This window comes from Solanum dulcamara, chromosome 6 (assembly GCF_947179165.1).
Source record: "Solanum dulcamara chromosome 6, daSolDulc1.2, whole genome shotgun sequence".
NCBI lineage: Eukaryota > Viridiplantae > Streptophyta > Magnoliopsida > Solanales > Solanaceae > Solanum > Solanum dulcamara.
In genome coordinates, this window is record NC_077242.1 from 76,004,058 (window position 1) to 76,020,303 (window position 16,246).

The 16,246-nt window shown below is 30.8% G+C and overlaps 2 protein-coding genes and 1 non-coding gene across 3 annotated transcripts; 2 read left to right on the plus strand and 1 right to left on the minus strand.

Moving 5' to 3' along the window:
* Positions 1 to 1,013: 1,013 nt before the first annotated feature.
* LOC129891576 (nuclear pore complex protein NUP43) lies at positions 1,014 to 4,994 on the minus strand. The gene is made up of 5 exons (XM_055966980.1): positions 4,254 to 4,994; positions 3,580 to 3,649; positions 2,283 to 2,514; positions 2,116 to 2,189; positions 1,014 to 1,328 (listed from the first exon to the last, which is right to left on the minus strand). Exons 1-5 carry the CDS (start codon positions 4,892 to 4,894, stop codon positions 1,275 to 1,277), a joined length of 1,071 nt encoding a protein of 356 aa, XP_055822955.1. The 5' UTR covers positions 4,895 to 4,994; the 3' UTR covers positions 1,014 to 1,274.
* A 1,500-nt stretch (positions 4,995 to 6,494) lies between these two features.
* On the plus strand, positions 6,495 to 6,595 carry LOC129893644 (U6 spliceosomal RNA). The gene has a single exon (XR_008767533.1). It is a non-coding gene; the product is annotated as a U6 spliceosomal RNA (small nuclear RNA).
* A 5,240-nt stretch (positions 6,596 to 11,835) lies between these two features.
* On the plus strand, positions 11,836 to 15,884 carry LOC129891578 (heptahelical transmembrane protein 2). Its single transcript, XM_055966984.1, has 4 exons — positions 11,836 to 12,289; positions 12,382 to 12,477; positions 12,566 to 12,626; positions 14,962 to 15,884. The coding sequence occupies exons 1-4, from the start codon at positions 12,036 to 12,038 to the stop codon at positions 15,643 to 15,645; spliced, it is 1,095 nt and encodes a 364-aa protein (XP_055822959.1). The 5' UTR covers positions 11,836 to 12,035; the 3' UTR covers positions 15,646 to 15,884.
* Positions 15,885 to 16,246: the final 362 nt, after the last annotated feature.

Sequence of the window (16,246 nt, forward strand, 5' to 3'; positions counted from 1 at the left end):
GTTGTTTTTCGAGAGGAAAAGTTTAGAACTGTGGAGAATAGTGAAGTTGAAGATGAAGAAGCCATTGTTAGAATCATTGAGCTTTGTATTTTCTTGAAGATATATGGATAATGTGAATTGTGAGGATTTGAAAGGGCTCTTTTTCTATCCTTTTTGTTATAGACCGCAATTTAACTTTATGGAAATAGTGTAAAGCACCCTTATTGTTTGTGAAATTACACTTGACAATGGTATTGGTCTAGAGTTGAATGAATTGGGTTGATTCTGGTTCGTAATTTCATACTACAAAAGCTGGTTGAATCCTCGAATCCTAGAGGATACAAGCAATGAGAATTTTCTACAAGTGTTCATGATGAATTATTTTCTGTAAGATTTCCAATAATAATTTGATCAAAAGAAAAGGAGAGATGATTTGCCAATAGTTTTTTATTTTTTAATTAGTCGAGAGGGTTTGGTTAATAGGCTTCAAATAAACGTGCATACGGTAGTCAAAATAGTAATAATATTTTTGTCTTTTTTATGATCGTGGTGTCCAGATCAGTTTTCACGCACCTCAACTAATTGTACGTTTAAAGTTAATCTTTTTATTTTATTTTATATATATATATAAAAAAAAAATCTCCTTAGCTATTTTATAGATTTACTTATTCATATTTTCAATTTTCTTAGTAAAAATTCTATCGACTTAGAAACCACATTTCCAGTGCTGGAAATGATTTTAGTAGCACCCTACTAATTGTTTTAAGTTACAACGATTGAAATTACATGTTGTATGCTAAACTTAGATGGAATTTATAGTCTTTTTGTTTCCACCTATATTCAATACTCACATTAAGACAAACTAAATCTACATTCACATAAAAAAAGAAAAATGTCAAACTTAAGGTAAAACGGCTCCGTAACAAAAATGACTTCATAACCATAGTTTGAACTCGAAATCTCTAATTAAAAATGAAGGTTGGATTGACTTTCTAGTTCAAGCATATAGTGTTGCATTAAAGTCTCAGTTAATATTTGATGTAAAAAGAGATTAGGTAAATTACCAAAAAATAACTTTATATGCACACACTAAAGTTGGTCAATATTATCAATTCATATGCTACAACAATTCCTAAAAAGCCACTGTAAATCCTTCAGATTTGCCAACATTTTTCCTTTACAAAAGCACATGCTCAAAATAATTATAATTGACAGAAGAATTCAACCATATAGCAAAACTCAAAATACAACAAAATCTGCTGCTGTATAGACAAAGTTCTCAGCTTCAGAAGCAGTCAAGACCTCGTCAAGATGGCTATGGACTCCCACTCCAAACTACAAACAATGTCCTGCAAGGTAATAATGTTCTTGATGTTAAATGCATATATTAACAGGTTGATAAGAAAATGAAATGTCAAGCAAAGCACAAAGATGAATTCGTAGGCGTTTGGACACACAGAACAAAGTGATATTCACGTCACATGTTGATTTTGGTCCAACCTTGGCTCGGCAAACAACCGAGGGTCTTTCAGCAACACCCTGTCTACCTTCTCAAAGGTAGGATTAAGGACACTCTACCCTCCCTAGACTCCACCTAATTACACTGGGTTTGTTGTTGTTGTTGTTGTTGCTTGGCTTGGCAAATACCCGACTCCCCTTCCCCTGGTCTGGTCACAAGCCTCACTCCCTCCCTCGATTGGTTCAACCTTCTCTATCAGCTTGGTGGAGTATAGGATCAGGCTAAGATCAGATGATCTTCCCACCCCTGCTTTCGGATTTCGATCTGCTATTTTATCCGCATTTGCCAATTGTGATTTTCTAATCTCGCTTTGGTTGAAGTTGAAAAAAAGAAAAAAAGAGTATTTGAAGTTGAAGTCGAAAAAAAATATTTGAAAGTTGAAATGGTGTTTGAACATGAATTTCACTTGAAAAAAGTCAAAGCTCGGCGAGTAAAACCATTATTTTACTTGAAATACTCTCAAACAAGTTCTCCAGAATTCTTTCACCATTATTTCAAATACTGAACTTCAATATTGCCGATAATGAAATACTATTATTTGCGACCAAACATCTTAAAATGATGCTCTTAAAGAACATAAGCACATCAAAGTTATCATCGGATAAGGTTTCACATACTGATGGATTTTGTCGATCGATGTCAAAGCTGTTGATGGCACAAGGTTCTGCAAGAAGCTCGACAGGTTCTTCACCTGGGGCAAACAAAAATGAACCAAACCAGTCAAGACCAGCAGAAACAACTCATACACTTAAAACATGGAAAAGAAGGTCTAGATGTTCTATACCTTGATCAATTACGGCAAGAATGCCATCCTCTGAGCAAATCATGGCAGGAAGAACACGTGATTCTGACATGTTTCGGTAATTGGATGAAGTAGTATAGTTGTCATACTGGACTTCCCAAACATCACTTTCCGAAAGAGCGGACAAATCACTGGTTCCAACACCAGAAAGCATTATAGGCTGCTGTTGCCAGCGAAGATCCCATGCAAACACAGTACCAGAAGAACCTCCTGCCTTCAAAAACACAGTAGAATTATAGACATGAAACTTGAAACAACCTTGCAAGCTGAACAAGCAAAACATCCAGGCATTGTCAGTCATAACCTAGAAAATAATTGTCCTTATTACTAGTGACCTGGTTCTTTTGCTTCTAATAATCTCCACTTCATTTCCCTCCCCACCTCCAAAAAGAGATGAAGTAAAAAAAAAGAGGAAAAAACGACACTTCAATTACTTGGTCCCTTGAGTTTTGGACTTCAGCTGATTTCTTAGAAATGAACTTTCATTTAAGAATTCGTTGAAGGGAAGGCCATCAGATCTCAAGGGTTAAATACAAATAACATACTCGCGTGAGACATCCGTATAAATATTCACTTAGATACAGTTTTTCAATATGAAAAATAGTATGACTGTGGAGATTTTGTAGCTTTGTCTTGTACTTGGTCCTGTACCATCTTGGTACCATATGAATAAAAAAAAATTACCCATCAAAAATATCTAGTCTAGTTATGATGTTGAATGGCACTGATGCACTCCTTGTCAGAAATGCAACTTATAATTCCCTCACTACTTTAGAAACAGTAGCGATAATATCTATACATGTTTCAACTACATTGAAGTGGCATGATATTTCAATTTTATCAGCAACTGAAAGTCAAGGTAGTCACAACCTTTCTTTAGCTAATAAAACTAGTAGTCATGATATTCTATTCTAACCATAAGTTCACCTCCTACTAGCTAATAAAACTGTAATTGAAGTTTTATGTTTCAGCTTGTTAAGGTAGGGAATGAGGGGTGAACTAGTGGTCAAAGCTCTGGTGACGACCTTGGCCATGGTTGGAATCACAAAAAAGGCAAATTAGGTAAATTCTTCTCATTTGCCTAAATCTTGATAGGTAGAGTTTCCTGGTAGCTCAGTAGATAGAAGGTAATAGGTATCCGGTGGATTATATCAGGTATGTTGTATGGACAAGCTCACTCAAATACCACCATTATAAAAAAGGAAAAAGGGTCAAGTAACGAGGGGTGACAATCATTGTTAATCAAGAGTTCAAACGAAAGGAAGGAATATCAGCTTACAAGACAAGTATGCTTTCTTGATGGATGAATATCAATTGAATGTACAATGCCAGAAGTAGTTCCACGCGTCCTGCAATGTAGTCAAACACACTTTCAGAAAAAAAAAAGTTTACCTCGATACAAAGCAACAGTCTCGACAGCTAAAAGATGTATGTCATAGAATCACAAAAGAGTCATCCATGCTACAACTAAGGGGTTGAAAATCAACAGAAAATTTATCTTCTATCTTTTTTATGGGCCGAGATGGATCCTAGTTGCAAGTCCATGCTAATGAGATAGGTCCAAGATTACTTTTTTCCCCTCCTTTCCTTTTTCCTTTCAACAACTCCATTTCCAGATAGTAGCATAGCTTCAAGCTGAAACATATCATCTGTTCAAAAATATAATGGCTCAATTTCCTCATTCCAAACAGGCTCCCTCTTCTTTACTTTAACTAACATTTAGACCTATAAAAGGCGCCATGGTAATTTGTTATAAAAGGTCAGCATCTTCACTTCACATCAACTGAGTACTTATTATAAAATATTAGTCAAGTCTATCGAAATCAATTAAAGAAATGCAAACATGAACCACAAATAATACACCATGGATATACATTCATGAACATTCAACCAAAAATCTCAAATATCAAAACACACAAGAAATGAACAGCAATGCAGCAAAAATCCCATTACCAATTAGCTTTAAACTGCGAAACAGGTCCACCGGGGCGTCGTTGATCCCACCATTGAAGTCCAAACCCCAATCCACCACTCACAAACTCCACCGGAGACGCCCACTTCACCGCGCCATACGAAATCAACCCATTACTATCAAAAACCTTCCTAGTAGTCAACTTCCCTCCAACAAAACTCACCCAATTAATCCTCCCATCTTCCCCAACACTCACAAACTCCGACCCATTTTCACTCACATCAATCCCATTAACCCGACCAAAATGAAACCCCTTTTCAGCTAACGAATCAACAAATTCCAACGACCCATTAACCAAATCAGCTGTATAAAGCAACAGCGAACCCGAAAACGTGGAAGCAGCAATAAGGGGTTTATTGGGGTTTTGCGAAGTTGTTAATGAAGTGATTCTTGATGGGGTTGTGAGTGAAGATTGAAATGTGATTTCTGGTGGGTTTGATCTTGAATTTGAACTGTTTAGGATTTGGAGTGAAGAAGTTGAGGATTCGGAATCGAAATCTGAGAGGATTATGTGACGGTGGAAAGCAGAGAGTTGAGGAAGCCAACGGAGGGAGTCAATGTAGTGATTTTGAGGGAAGCGGTGGACTTGGAGATTTTGAGAAGAAGAAGAGTGAACTGCCATTGTTGTGTGAGGGGTTTTGCTTTGAGGGTTTTAGGAGACTATACGGAGAAGGTGAGGTTTTTGGTGTATTATTTCTTTTAGAATGCCAATCCTTCGGTTTAATATTAAGTTTATTTTTGATTTATCGATTATTATTTTATAAATATGTTATTATTTATCGTTTTGTAAACATGAAAAATTACAATAGAATTATTAAAATATTAATTTATCAGTTGATTGTTATCAGTTCGGTCATTAATTTAACTGTTAAGATTTAAGTCTTTAACACAAAATAAAAATCATTGAAGATTATTTAGAAATAAGGCGACAAATCAAATGAATCATAGACATGAATTGACAGATTACATTTTGTTCAAAAACAAACACTTATACATTATAGAATAATCAAGATTTTGAGGCAGTTAGAAATAAAAGTATGAAACTAAATTCTAAGTCGAGTACTTTATATACCGAATGGTATAACTATAATTTATTAATTAGTTATCGATTAATCCGGTAAGAAAAAACCCTCAAATCTTAAAGAGACGATAAATTGATAATAAAAAAATCAAAATTGTTATCAAAATCGATAAATCAATAACTTTTTTTGATTCGGATTATCGGTTTCGGTTTAGCTTGGAATAGCCCTAGTGGTCATATTGAGATTCGGCTAAAATTCGAATTTTTTTTTGAAAAATCTTACATCGAGGGTAAAGCACTACTTTCAGTAGCATTTGAATTGAAGAGCAAAAAAGTAAAAATACTACATAGTTAGACCTCTTTATAACGATTATTTCACTTTTATATCTTTTCTTTGTAAGAAAAAATTTAACGTTACTTGAGACGTACATGTGTCGTATGAGGTGGAGTATACAATTTATTGAGCAATAGCATACAATGTATCCCTAACAGAATGTGTTTATACAATAAAATTAAGTGAATGAATACATATAACTTATACAACTGATAATAATTAAACAATAGCTACAAATGTTGAAACTAGAGCAAACGAATACAAGTGATATAAACTTATAACAATTGATATAATGAAGTGAATAAACACAAGTGAAACTAGAACAAGTACGAATTGTTATAGTAAAGCAAATTAATACACATAAAATTAGAATGGATAAATATAAATTGTATTGGTTGTGTGCAAATGAATACGTATGACTCAAGTATATTTGTTGCGCGAAAGAATACAGTAAATACATATGTCTGGCAATACAAGATTTGCTACAAATGATTATTATTCTCTCTATCGGAATATATATAACTCATTTTTCTTTTAGTCAATTTCCAAAAAAATGATACATTTTTATATTTAATAATAAACCGTAAGTTTCAAAAAAAAATAATTCTTTCTTATTTTTTTAAAGATTCGTATCAAATTAAACTAAATCAGATAAATTAGACAAATGGAGTAAAGTAATAGCTACATTTGATAATTAGCTCACAGACTCTAGTTATTTCTGTAAGTTTTTTCAAAGTAAAAATTAGATGGAGGCCCAAGTTTTTCATGTTAGTGTTCCGCGAGAAGCCCATTTCGCAATTGGCTTTTAAGAAGCTCAGCTAAATAAGGCCTTTTTGTTACGTATAGCGGAATTCGAAAGATTTGTTAGTCTCTTCAGGGATCTCCGATAAAATTAGAACGATATAGAAAAATTAATATGTCCCATGCGCAAGAGTTACTCATAAAATTGAAACATGATCCAAATTCCACCAATTTTGTTATGTGTTTATGGTCTCCATGTTGTTGTGATTTCCATAGCTTCTTTATGCAATATAAGATCTTTTTTTAAAAATAAATAAATAAATATATATATATATATTATTCCTCTTTGTTTATTATGTAAGTGTGGAAAAGCATCTTGCATTATCAAATAAGTATCAATTAATTAAGCTTCGATCATCAATTTAATTTGGACTTGCACGATTAGATCAATGATAAAGATCAACAATATATGAAATAGTTTCGAAAGGAAACTCCACCTAGCAAGTGCGTTCCTCACCTCAACGCTACATTGATTAGGCTAACTCGAACTTACTAAAGACCTTGTCGTCTTGTATAGTGAATTTAGATTAGTCAAGTGAATTTAATATCGAATACATAAAAGAAGAAAATTGTATTAGGACTAGCCAACTATAACCTGTTGAATTGGTAGTTGAGCATTGTAAAAATCTAATATAATAAAGAACTATATCTTAGAGATTTTGCTCTGAGATTTATTAGATTTCATCAACCATTTTCTGATTTTTTTCCTTTTGTTTATCTCTTTTTAATTTCTCAACTTGGGAATCTTGCAGCTTTTTAGTTTATTTAATTCTACTCCTCAGTCTTAAATATTATATTATTTACTTTGATCTTTGGAATCTCTTGATAATCACTATAAATTTTGAAAATAGAAGTATCTACTTCCTTCGTCTTAAATTATTTATCATAAATTTTTAAAAATAAATATTTCAAATTATTTATTATATTAAAATTTTAAGAAAAAATAAATTAAGTAGTATTTATTCTTGATAACTATAAACACCTCAAGATCTTCCCTATCTTATTGGTATATTGACTCAGATTGGACATCTTCTTTTTTAGAAGATTTCGATTCATTGTTTTTAGATGCAAACTAAAGATTTTTGAGAAATTGAAGGATCTCTCGCTAAATCTCAAGTTAATCAACAAGAAATTAGATCAAAGCATCGGAATGATACAAAGAAAAAATAGAAAACCGTTCAATTTTTGTTCATGCATTTGTATACCTCGAATGATTCTCTTGTAAGGAGATTGTTCATCCATGATTTGTATGTATCTATGGAGATAACCGAAAAACTAAAAGAAGTTAAAGAGATAAACAAATACAAATCGAAAACAAAAGATTAAAACCGCCGGAAGAGAAATAAAAAAAAATGAAACTACAAGAAGTTACTTGAAATTGTGGGAGCATGATTCGAGAGGGAGACACAATTTTTTTGAAATTTGAAATCTTTTGTGCTTGAGTGAATTAAGGAGAAAAATCAGTAAAAAGATTATAATGAGAGAGAAAAAATATTTGTATAATTGAGGAAATACAGAAAATATGATAGTATATGTTGGATATACAAATTCGGAAGTGATTCCTAGTAAATAGGATGAAACATTAATGGCGAGTGGTAATTCTTTACAAGTATGTCTACGGTAAATAATTAAATAGTATATATTTGCTTAGTCGCATAATTTTTTCATAAATATTTAATGGAAAAAAAACTAATATCTAAAGATATAAGTAAAGATAAAAATAAGGATATTTTGAGCTGTATTTGCTATAAATAATAGTAGTAGAAGTTTTCTTTATGTCATTAAGGGTATTTAAACTACATATCAATTTCAAATAAGATTTAAGCTTCGTTTATGTCATTACCACACTAAATTAAAAAAAATACAAAAAAAAGCTAAATATATGTAAATAAACGGTTGATATTAATAATATTATTAAAAGTCCTCTAACAAGACTAACACACTAATTCCTAATTAGTAAATATCACATGCATGGATTTTTTTTCCTTCATTGTGTTAAGTTTGTATTGATTCCAAAAAAAAAAAAATTGTATGTCTTTCGAGATAATTCTTTTTACGTAATTTTTTATCGCCGTAATTCATCGCTTTTTAATACCTTCAGTCACCATATTTTTGCACATACAAATCAATGCATATGCAAGTTCACGCAAGAGATAACCAAACTATTTTAAGCGGATTTTATTTTATTTTATTCTCAATATGTGCTATTTGCACTTTCTGATAAATGTGATTATATCAAATTAATTCTTGAACCTAACTCACATCGAAAAAATTAACTCAAAAGAAAAATGAAGGAGCCATAATTCTTATTTCGATCTAATGTGGAATCATTCTCTTCATCAACACATTTCTACAAAATTTATTTTATGAATATGTTGAACTTTAGTAGTCCAATATTTATTCTCATATAATATTGCCGTTCGTATAATTGTTCGGTAAAACTTTCCTTTTGACTTTAATTAGGATTCAACACCAAGAAAGCCAAGTTTTTCTTTTTCTTCTAAATTAACTTTATATCTTATAAGATTGGTTATTGACTTATTGGTGGCTTAAATACAAGGGTAAGCTAGTTATCTTCTTTGGGATAACAAAGCAAAATAATTATGATTGTTGCTTTAAATAACAAAATTTATTGCTTCAAAATTCCTTTAGACTGATTTTTTGTTTTGCTTTTATCTTAGAAATTAATCTTCTCCTAATGACTAAAACAACACTAGTATATTTCTTTATAAGATTTTTAAAAAATGATTAAAAGATTTGACAGTAAGTTGTATGAAAAATGAGAGATTTTATTAAAAACAACTCCTCCTTCATGTTAAAAATAACTTTTTCTTTTTTTTTTCCCACCCGGTGTCCGGAGCCCGTGGAGCTCCAACTAAATTCAGATCGCGCACTGCAGGGCCCATTCGAAGATGACGCTCCCAACATAATTTTTTTCATACCCAGGGCTCGAACCCGAAATCTTTGATTAAGAGTAAAACAATTCTACCACTGCACCACAACACGTGTTGGTTGTTAAACAGAATTTTAATATTTGGAGTACGAGATGTCGATTTCTTAATTGTTTGAATAGAGTTTATATATAAACCATATCTTCCTATAATGACATCATTAGTTTATCGGGATATTTTTATAATTATAACATTAAAATGATGTAATAGAGAACATATAATATAACATATCATGAAAATTTGGTTCGAAAGAAAATTTAATTATTATAGTGAAATATTGTTATCGAAGAAGGTTGTTATAAAAAGATCTGGCTATAATTAGAAACTATATAAAAATAATACTAATAAGACACAATTACTACAAGTATATACTCCTTCCGTCTCTAATTACTTGTCATGTTTCGCTTCTCGAGAGTCAAATTATATAAATTTTGACCAATATTTTAATATGTAATTTTTTTATCATATTAATATGAGAAGAATTATAGTTTACAATACTTTTCGTATAGATTTCAAATATCTAAATTTTAATTTCTAATTATTGAATTAATCTAATCTAATTTAGTTTTAATGATTAATTAAATTGACTTTTCAGAAGCGAAATGAAACAAGTATTTTAAAACTAATGGAATATAAAGATTATTTACTTACAATGATGCTCTTAAGGAATCTTACAATTTGCTCCAACGAATGTTAGGCAAAAGCCAGCAGAGCACTTTTATTTTAAGTAAATAGTAAAATTCAATTAATAGTCAAACATAAAAAATAATTCCAAAAAATGTATATTTTTCTTTTTATGTTTTTTTGTATTTGATTTAATCATTTCATATTTGATTAATTTGAATTCATACAGACTAAAGGGTTGAACACTTCTTATTTAAAAAAGTTTTATTTTCCGACTCGAATATAATTAGATTTATGGTTGTGTTCGATATGAAGGATAATATATTCATTGGAAGTATTTTTATTTTTACCAATGTTTGGCATGACAAAAGTCACATTTTCCCTCATTTATGAGCGGGAATTATTTACCTTGCGATTTATCTTACCTAATAATTTTTAACTTTATATTATTTACTGCGACTAACAATTAGACACTATATTAATTTTTTTAGTAGTACATAGAAGTTTCGTCAAAACACTCCAATTTGTTGAAATTATTGTTAATTTTGATATATATATATATATATATATATATATATATATATATATATATATATATATATATATATATATATACATGATCTTTTTTTGAGAAAAGTATTTTTCATAAAATTAAAAAAAAAGACTTTTATCATACCAAACACATCTTGAATGATGATGAAAGAGTCTCAATCACCAATATGGATTATGATTGAATGATCGAATCGAATTTTTTTTATTTTTAATCAGAAGTCTTGAATTTGAGTCTTTAAAAATGAAAAAATAAATCATATTGAAAGTGTTGCTCCTAAAAATGTACCCTGTAATATGTAAATTTTAATTTTGTTGAAGAATACCGAGCTAAAACCCCCCAAAAAACCCACATTTCCTCACGTCTTATGAATCTTTTAAGATTTAGCCATAAATAATATAATAACACGTGAATTCACCAACTTCATTTTACCAAGAATATTTAAAAATGAACAAATCACTCAAATTCCATTTCTCACCTTCCCTCATCTTATAATCTTCATTTTCTTAAATATAACTCACACTGAAATGGACTTCCATTTCTTACTCATAAAAAACAAATCTTTAACTTAAAATGTTAGAAGATGTCAAACTTGTTTTGAAAAAAAACTTTTTTTTTAATCAATGATCTATAAAGAAAATAACTTTTTAATTCTATAAAAATAAGAATAAGATCTGTATAGCACACTCTATGCCCGTATTCAATTCATAGAATACCCTCGAGGATGTATTAGAAATAACCTTTCTATTCTACAAAAATAGGAATAAGATTAACGTACACCTCACCTTCTCAAATCGTATCTATGAAATCACGTAGAATATGTTATTATTTAAAATATTGAAAGACATGTTATCTTATTGAATGACAATATGGCACATAAACTATGTTCATTATTGAATTATAAATACTGAAAAATTAGTTTAATAAATTGAAAGATACACTAATTAAGGAAAATTACTATGAAAAGAAATAATAAAACATATTTATAACTTCTTATATATTCATAAATATGGGAAAGTAAATCTACTATGTTAGGTTGAATTAAAAAATATCGACACGATCAGTGTATTTTAACTTATTATAACTAATTACTATTTATTATCATTTACTATATAACAAATAAATATTTATTATAGTGTTTTATCTTTGATTGTACTCTACAACCGTATAAATATTTTTTACAACGTCAGTACAAAAAAAAAAACTGGAAAATAAAAATTAAAAAATTAATTAATCCAAAAAATATTATTATTTTTTTTAAAAAAAATTATAATTAGTGGCTGCACGTCATTTGCTACTATAAATATTTGTGTGTCTCTGCCAACTTTGAATTAGTTTCACATTTGATACAAATTATTAGCATTTTTTTAACACACATTCATTCAAAGCTTTCCGGCGAAAAATTCAAAGTTTTCCGGCGAAAATTCGCCGGGAACTGAGATCGACTCGTCGGACCTTGCTCACAGTCGCTCGTTCGCTAAAATGAAACGAAGAGGAAAGAAGATTTCGAAACTCAGAGATGGCGAACGAGTCGAATCAGAAGATCGAATCGATAAAACAATTAGAAAAAATGATGAGAAATTAGATCGGAGAAAAAAATTGGTAAAGTACGAAGCATTACCTGAATACCTTCAGGATAACGAATTTATCAGAGATTATTATCGATGTGAATGGCCTTTGAAGGATATGGCTCTCAGCTTATTTTCATGGCATAATGAAACATTAAATATTTGGACGTAAGGAGAATTAATAATTTTTTCGGTGATTTGAGATTTGAATTTTTTTTTTGAATTTTTTTTCTGATTTTTTGGTGATTTTTGTTCGTTAGGCATTTGGGAGGATTTGTGGTATTTGTGACATTGACAGTGATGAGTTTGACGGAGAAGACGACGACGGTGGAGAATTTGTTCGCCGGAATTTTCAGGTTCGGTTTTTGAAGTAATTTTGAAGGTGTTTTGTGTTTATTTTTGTCATTTTTCAGCTGTTTATGAAATTGGATGATGATGAAACAGAGGGACGGGTGATGGAGAATGGTTGAATATGAAGAATAATGGCTCCGGCGATACTTTTCCGGTAAGTTTTCCGATAAACTTTTTATATTAGGCGCCAAATGTTAGGGGTACGGTAGGTAACACGTTTTATTTGGATCTTTTTACCTGTTTCTTAAAAAAAAATAAAAAAAATCTTCACGTAATTGATAAAATTATTGTTATATAACTAAGAGTTCACGAGTTTGGCCTTTGTCGAAAAATGTGCATAGTGAGCTTAGTGCGTGAAGCTGCCTTTTTTTTTATGTCCCTAATAAAAACAATAATCATCCATTTTAATTTATCTATTTTACTTTTTTTAAAAATAAAATAATTAATTCGAACCGTTTACTTAACATATTTAAGATTACAAAATTAACAGACAATTTTATATATTTTACATATCTTTAAGTTAATATGACAAGATTCAATTTTTTTAAATACTTTTAAAAACTTTATGTTAAATTATAACTAGACAAAGTAATTAGGAGGGGGCGTTCGACTATATTACCTTCATTTATATCTTTAAATATAAATATTTTTTATTTAATATTTATTTTATTTATATGTCAAAATTGAGGTGTTTTTAATTATCAGAAATAATTATTACTATAAATTCTACCTTTTATTGCTTAATTTTATATTTTAGTTTGCTGACAATTTTGCAATTTTGAAGTGATTAAAGCCAGAGTTGGTTAGGAGTTTTTTTAGCTGTATCTCACATGCAATTGGTTTGTTTTTTTCTATATTTTCCTAATTTAGTGCTTTGTTGTTCTTTTTTTTTTCTGTCTTATCTTCACGCAAATAGTGGAGGAAAAAAATGAGGATTTATTTTTGTTGGTAAATAAAACAAAATTGAAATGCTTATTTATATCCACGTGGTATGCGTTGGATAAAGTTTTTGTTATGACTTTTAAATCATGTTTTAAAGTTGTCTGCATATTTTATTTAGATAATTTAAAATACTTTTAATTATTCAAAAGTTGTTCTTATTAAACATTTTTTTGATAATCAACAAAAAAAAAATATGAAGTGTGTGCGGAGATGACATGGTGAAATGACTAATTAAAAAATGACATGTGGCACCGAGCTCCAAAAATAATAGAAAAAATGATTTTATATTTAAAATTATTTCAAATACATTTGTTTATATATTTTTTAATAAAAAAAAGTGAAAATAAAAATGACATATTTTACCTGCCCCCACGCTACCCAACCCGCTTTCTTCTTCAATTCATCTTCTTTCCTAACATTTCCTTTTCCAAACCACAAATCGAAATTTTTCATATCTGATACGTCAGAGAGAAAGATATACAGAGACTAGTACAATAGTGAAGAAGAATGAGAATTTGTCGGCGGTTAATCATTTCTAAATCGACGGCAAAGAAAAATTGAAAGAACTCAAATTAATTCTATCGAATTTTTTGGATATTATTTTTGATAAACTCAATGGGTTTACATTTTAATTTGAATTGTAATATTTGTTTGGAGGTGATCGAAAATGAAAATTGACGGCTATAGGCTAACTTTCTTCACTCCGGTGCCTAAACTCTTGTTTTCTTCTTTGTTCTTTCTTCATAGAAATTTAATTAGTTGATTCAGATTTTTTCTAATAAAGATTGAAAAGAAACAAACAAAATTTTAAAAAGCAAAAAAAGTGCAGGAAACAAATGGAGAAAGCTTGAAAACTAAAATATGGTGAAGAAGATGACTCGTAGGGGGTAGGGTGCTTTTTCTTTTTTTGATTAAGTTGTTAATTTCAAAATTGAAACAAATCTTTTAAGGAGTCGTAGATCACTTAAGCCTTTTGTTATTGTTGTCTATTTTAGGATTTCTTTAAAATTTAGTGTAATCTCATGAATAGTACACATATGTTACCTTTATCTTCACGAGGTAGAAAAATTGTTTTCGATATATTTTTTCCGAAAAAAAATGGGGCAGGGGAAGAGGAGAATACAAGGTGGGGAATGAACCCTTACCAACAAGGTAAAAATTCATACCGCCAACTTACTGAGCTACTATGATTTCTCGATTGCTTCCGATAAATACTTGGCTCATGCTCCAAATAAAGTGAATGCAACCCCTTTCTTCGGGGCAGCTTGTTTTGCGCATAGGTGGATCCAAAATTTAAACTTGACATGATCAATTTTTTAAGGTTCTTAGTATTGAATTGATTGTACTTCTGAGGTTATGAGTTCAAACGTCAATATTTGTTGAAATTTTAGTGATTTATTGCATATAGATGCATATGTTTACATTTTGTATCGAAAATACTAGATTCAATTGAATACACGAAATCCGCCTCCGGTTTCGCTTATGTGCAGATTTTGAGCTCCAAAACAAGAACCAAGGCATCATATAGTTTGATCTTTTGATTGCAGGACTCTTATACCAGACAGATAACAAATCCATCATTTCTAGACATAAATAGAGATGGTTATGAAGTTGCCATATGGCCTTGGTTTGTTTTCTTAGGAGGAGCTATGGGTTGTTTGATTTCCAGCACTCTCTCTCATCTATTTGCTTGTCACTCACTTAGATATAACCTCTTCTTCTGGAGATTAGATTATGCTGGCATTTCACTCATGATAGTCTGTTCTTTCTTTTGCCCAATTTACTATATCTTCTGTGATCAACCATTCTGGTGTATCTTTTACCTATCTACCATTACTATATTTGGTATACTTGCCATTATCACCCTCCTCTCCCCGGCTCTATTCTCCGGTCGTTTCAGATCCTTTAGGGCTACTCTCTTTCTTGCTATGGGTTTCTCAGGACTGATCCCAGCTACACATGCACTTTTCCTACACTTTGGTCATCCACAAGTACTTGTAGCTCTAGGGTATGAGATAATCACGGGAATTTTGTATGCTATTGGAGCAGTATTTTACATGACAAGATTTCCAGAAAGATGCAAACCTGGTGCATTTGACCTTGTAGGACACAGCCATCAAATCTTCCATGTGTTCGTCGTTGCAGCAGCACTCACACATTGTGTTGCTTCCCTTGTTATTATGGATTGGCGACGAGGATGGCCACCCAGCAATGAAGGTATGATGGGGTAGACAATGGCTGCAAAGGGCATTGAAACTTCAACATTCTTTTTACACAATTAGGAGTTAGGTTAATGCATGTACTCCAGCATTTGTATATAATTTATTTTTTCTATACCTTGTAATGTTGTTGGAAGTTTCAATTAGTCCACTATGCCATTGATTCTCTTGAAGTGCTTGTATTCATGAGATGAAGTACAGATTTACAAATTTATCATTTATCGTATGGGAAATCTTAGAGCAACAATAAAGTTGTTTCTATTTGACCTATTGGTCAATAGTTTGAGCTGTAGAATCAAACCACTGATGTTGGCATCAGGATAGACTGCCTACATCACACCCCTTTTCCGGACTCTGTGTGAAAGATTTTAAGCTCCAGGACTATATTAGATTATGAAATTCATACTTTTGATTATGTAAAGCAGTGATTATCAAGAAGATATTACCTGTAAAATGGCTCTTTTATTTGCCGATGATCTATAGGGAATAACCTCTCTATCTTCACAAGGTAGGGGTAAAGGTTGCGTACACACCACTTTCCCCAGACCACATTTATGACCCCATTTGTGGGGTTACACAAGGTATGTTTAATAAATAGTACAAAATAAATCAG

Excerpts from the sequence above, each read along its gene's own strand:
- LOC129891576 (XM_055966980.1), bottom strand. The coding sequence starts at position 4,894 with ATGGCAGTTCACTCTTCTTCTTCTCAAAATCTCCAAGTCCACCGCTTC. Across the intron at positions 2,190-2,282 it reads TCTTGCCGTAATTGATCAAG|GTGAAGAACCTGTCGAGCTT; the intron begins GTATAGAACATC and ends TGTTTGCCCCAG. Across the intron at positions 1,329-2,115 it reads TCGATCGACAAAATCCATCA|GACATTGTTTGTAGTTTGGA; the intron begins GTATGTGAAACC and ends ATTACCTTGCAG.
- LOC129891578 (XM_055966984.1), top strand. The coding sequence starts at position 12,036 with ATGAAACGAAGAGGAAAGAAGATTTCGAAACTCAGAGATGGCGAACGA. Across the intron at positions 12,290-12,381 it reads GAAACATTAAATATTTGGAC|GCATTTGGGAGGATTTGTGG; the intron begins GTAAGGAGAATT and ends TTTGTTCGTTAG. Across the intron at positions 12,478-12,565 it reads TTGTTCGCCGGAATTTTCAG|AGGGACGGGTGATGGAGAAT; the intron begins GTTCGGTTTTTG and ends ATGATGAAACAG.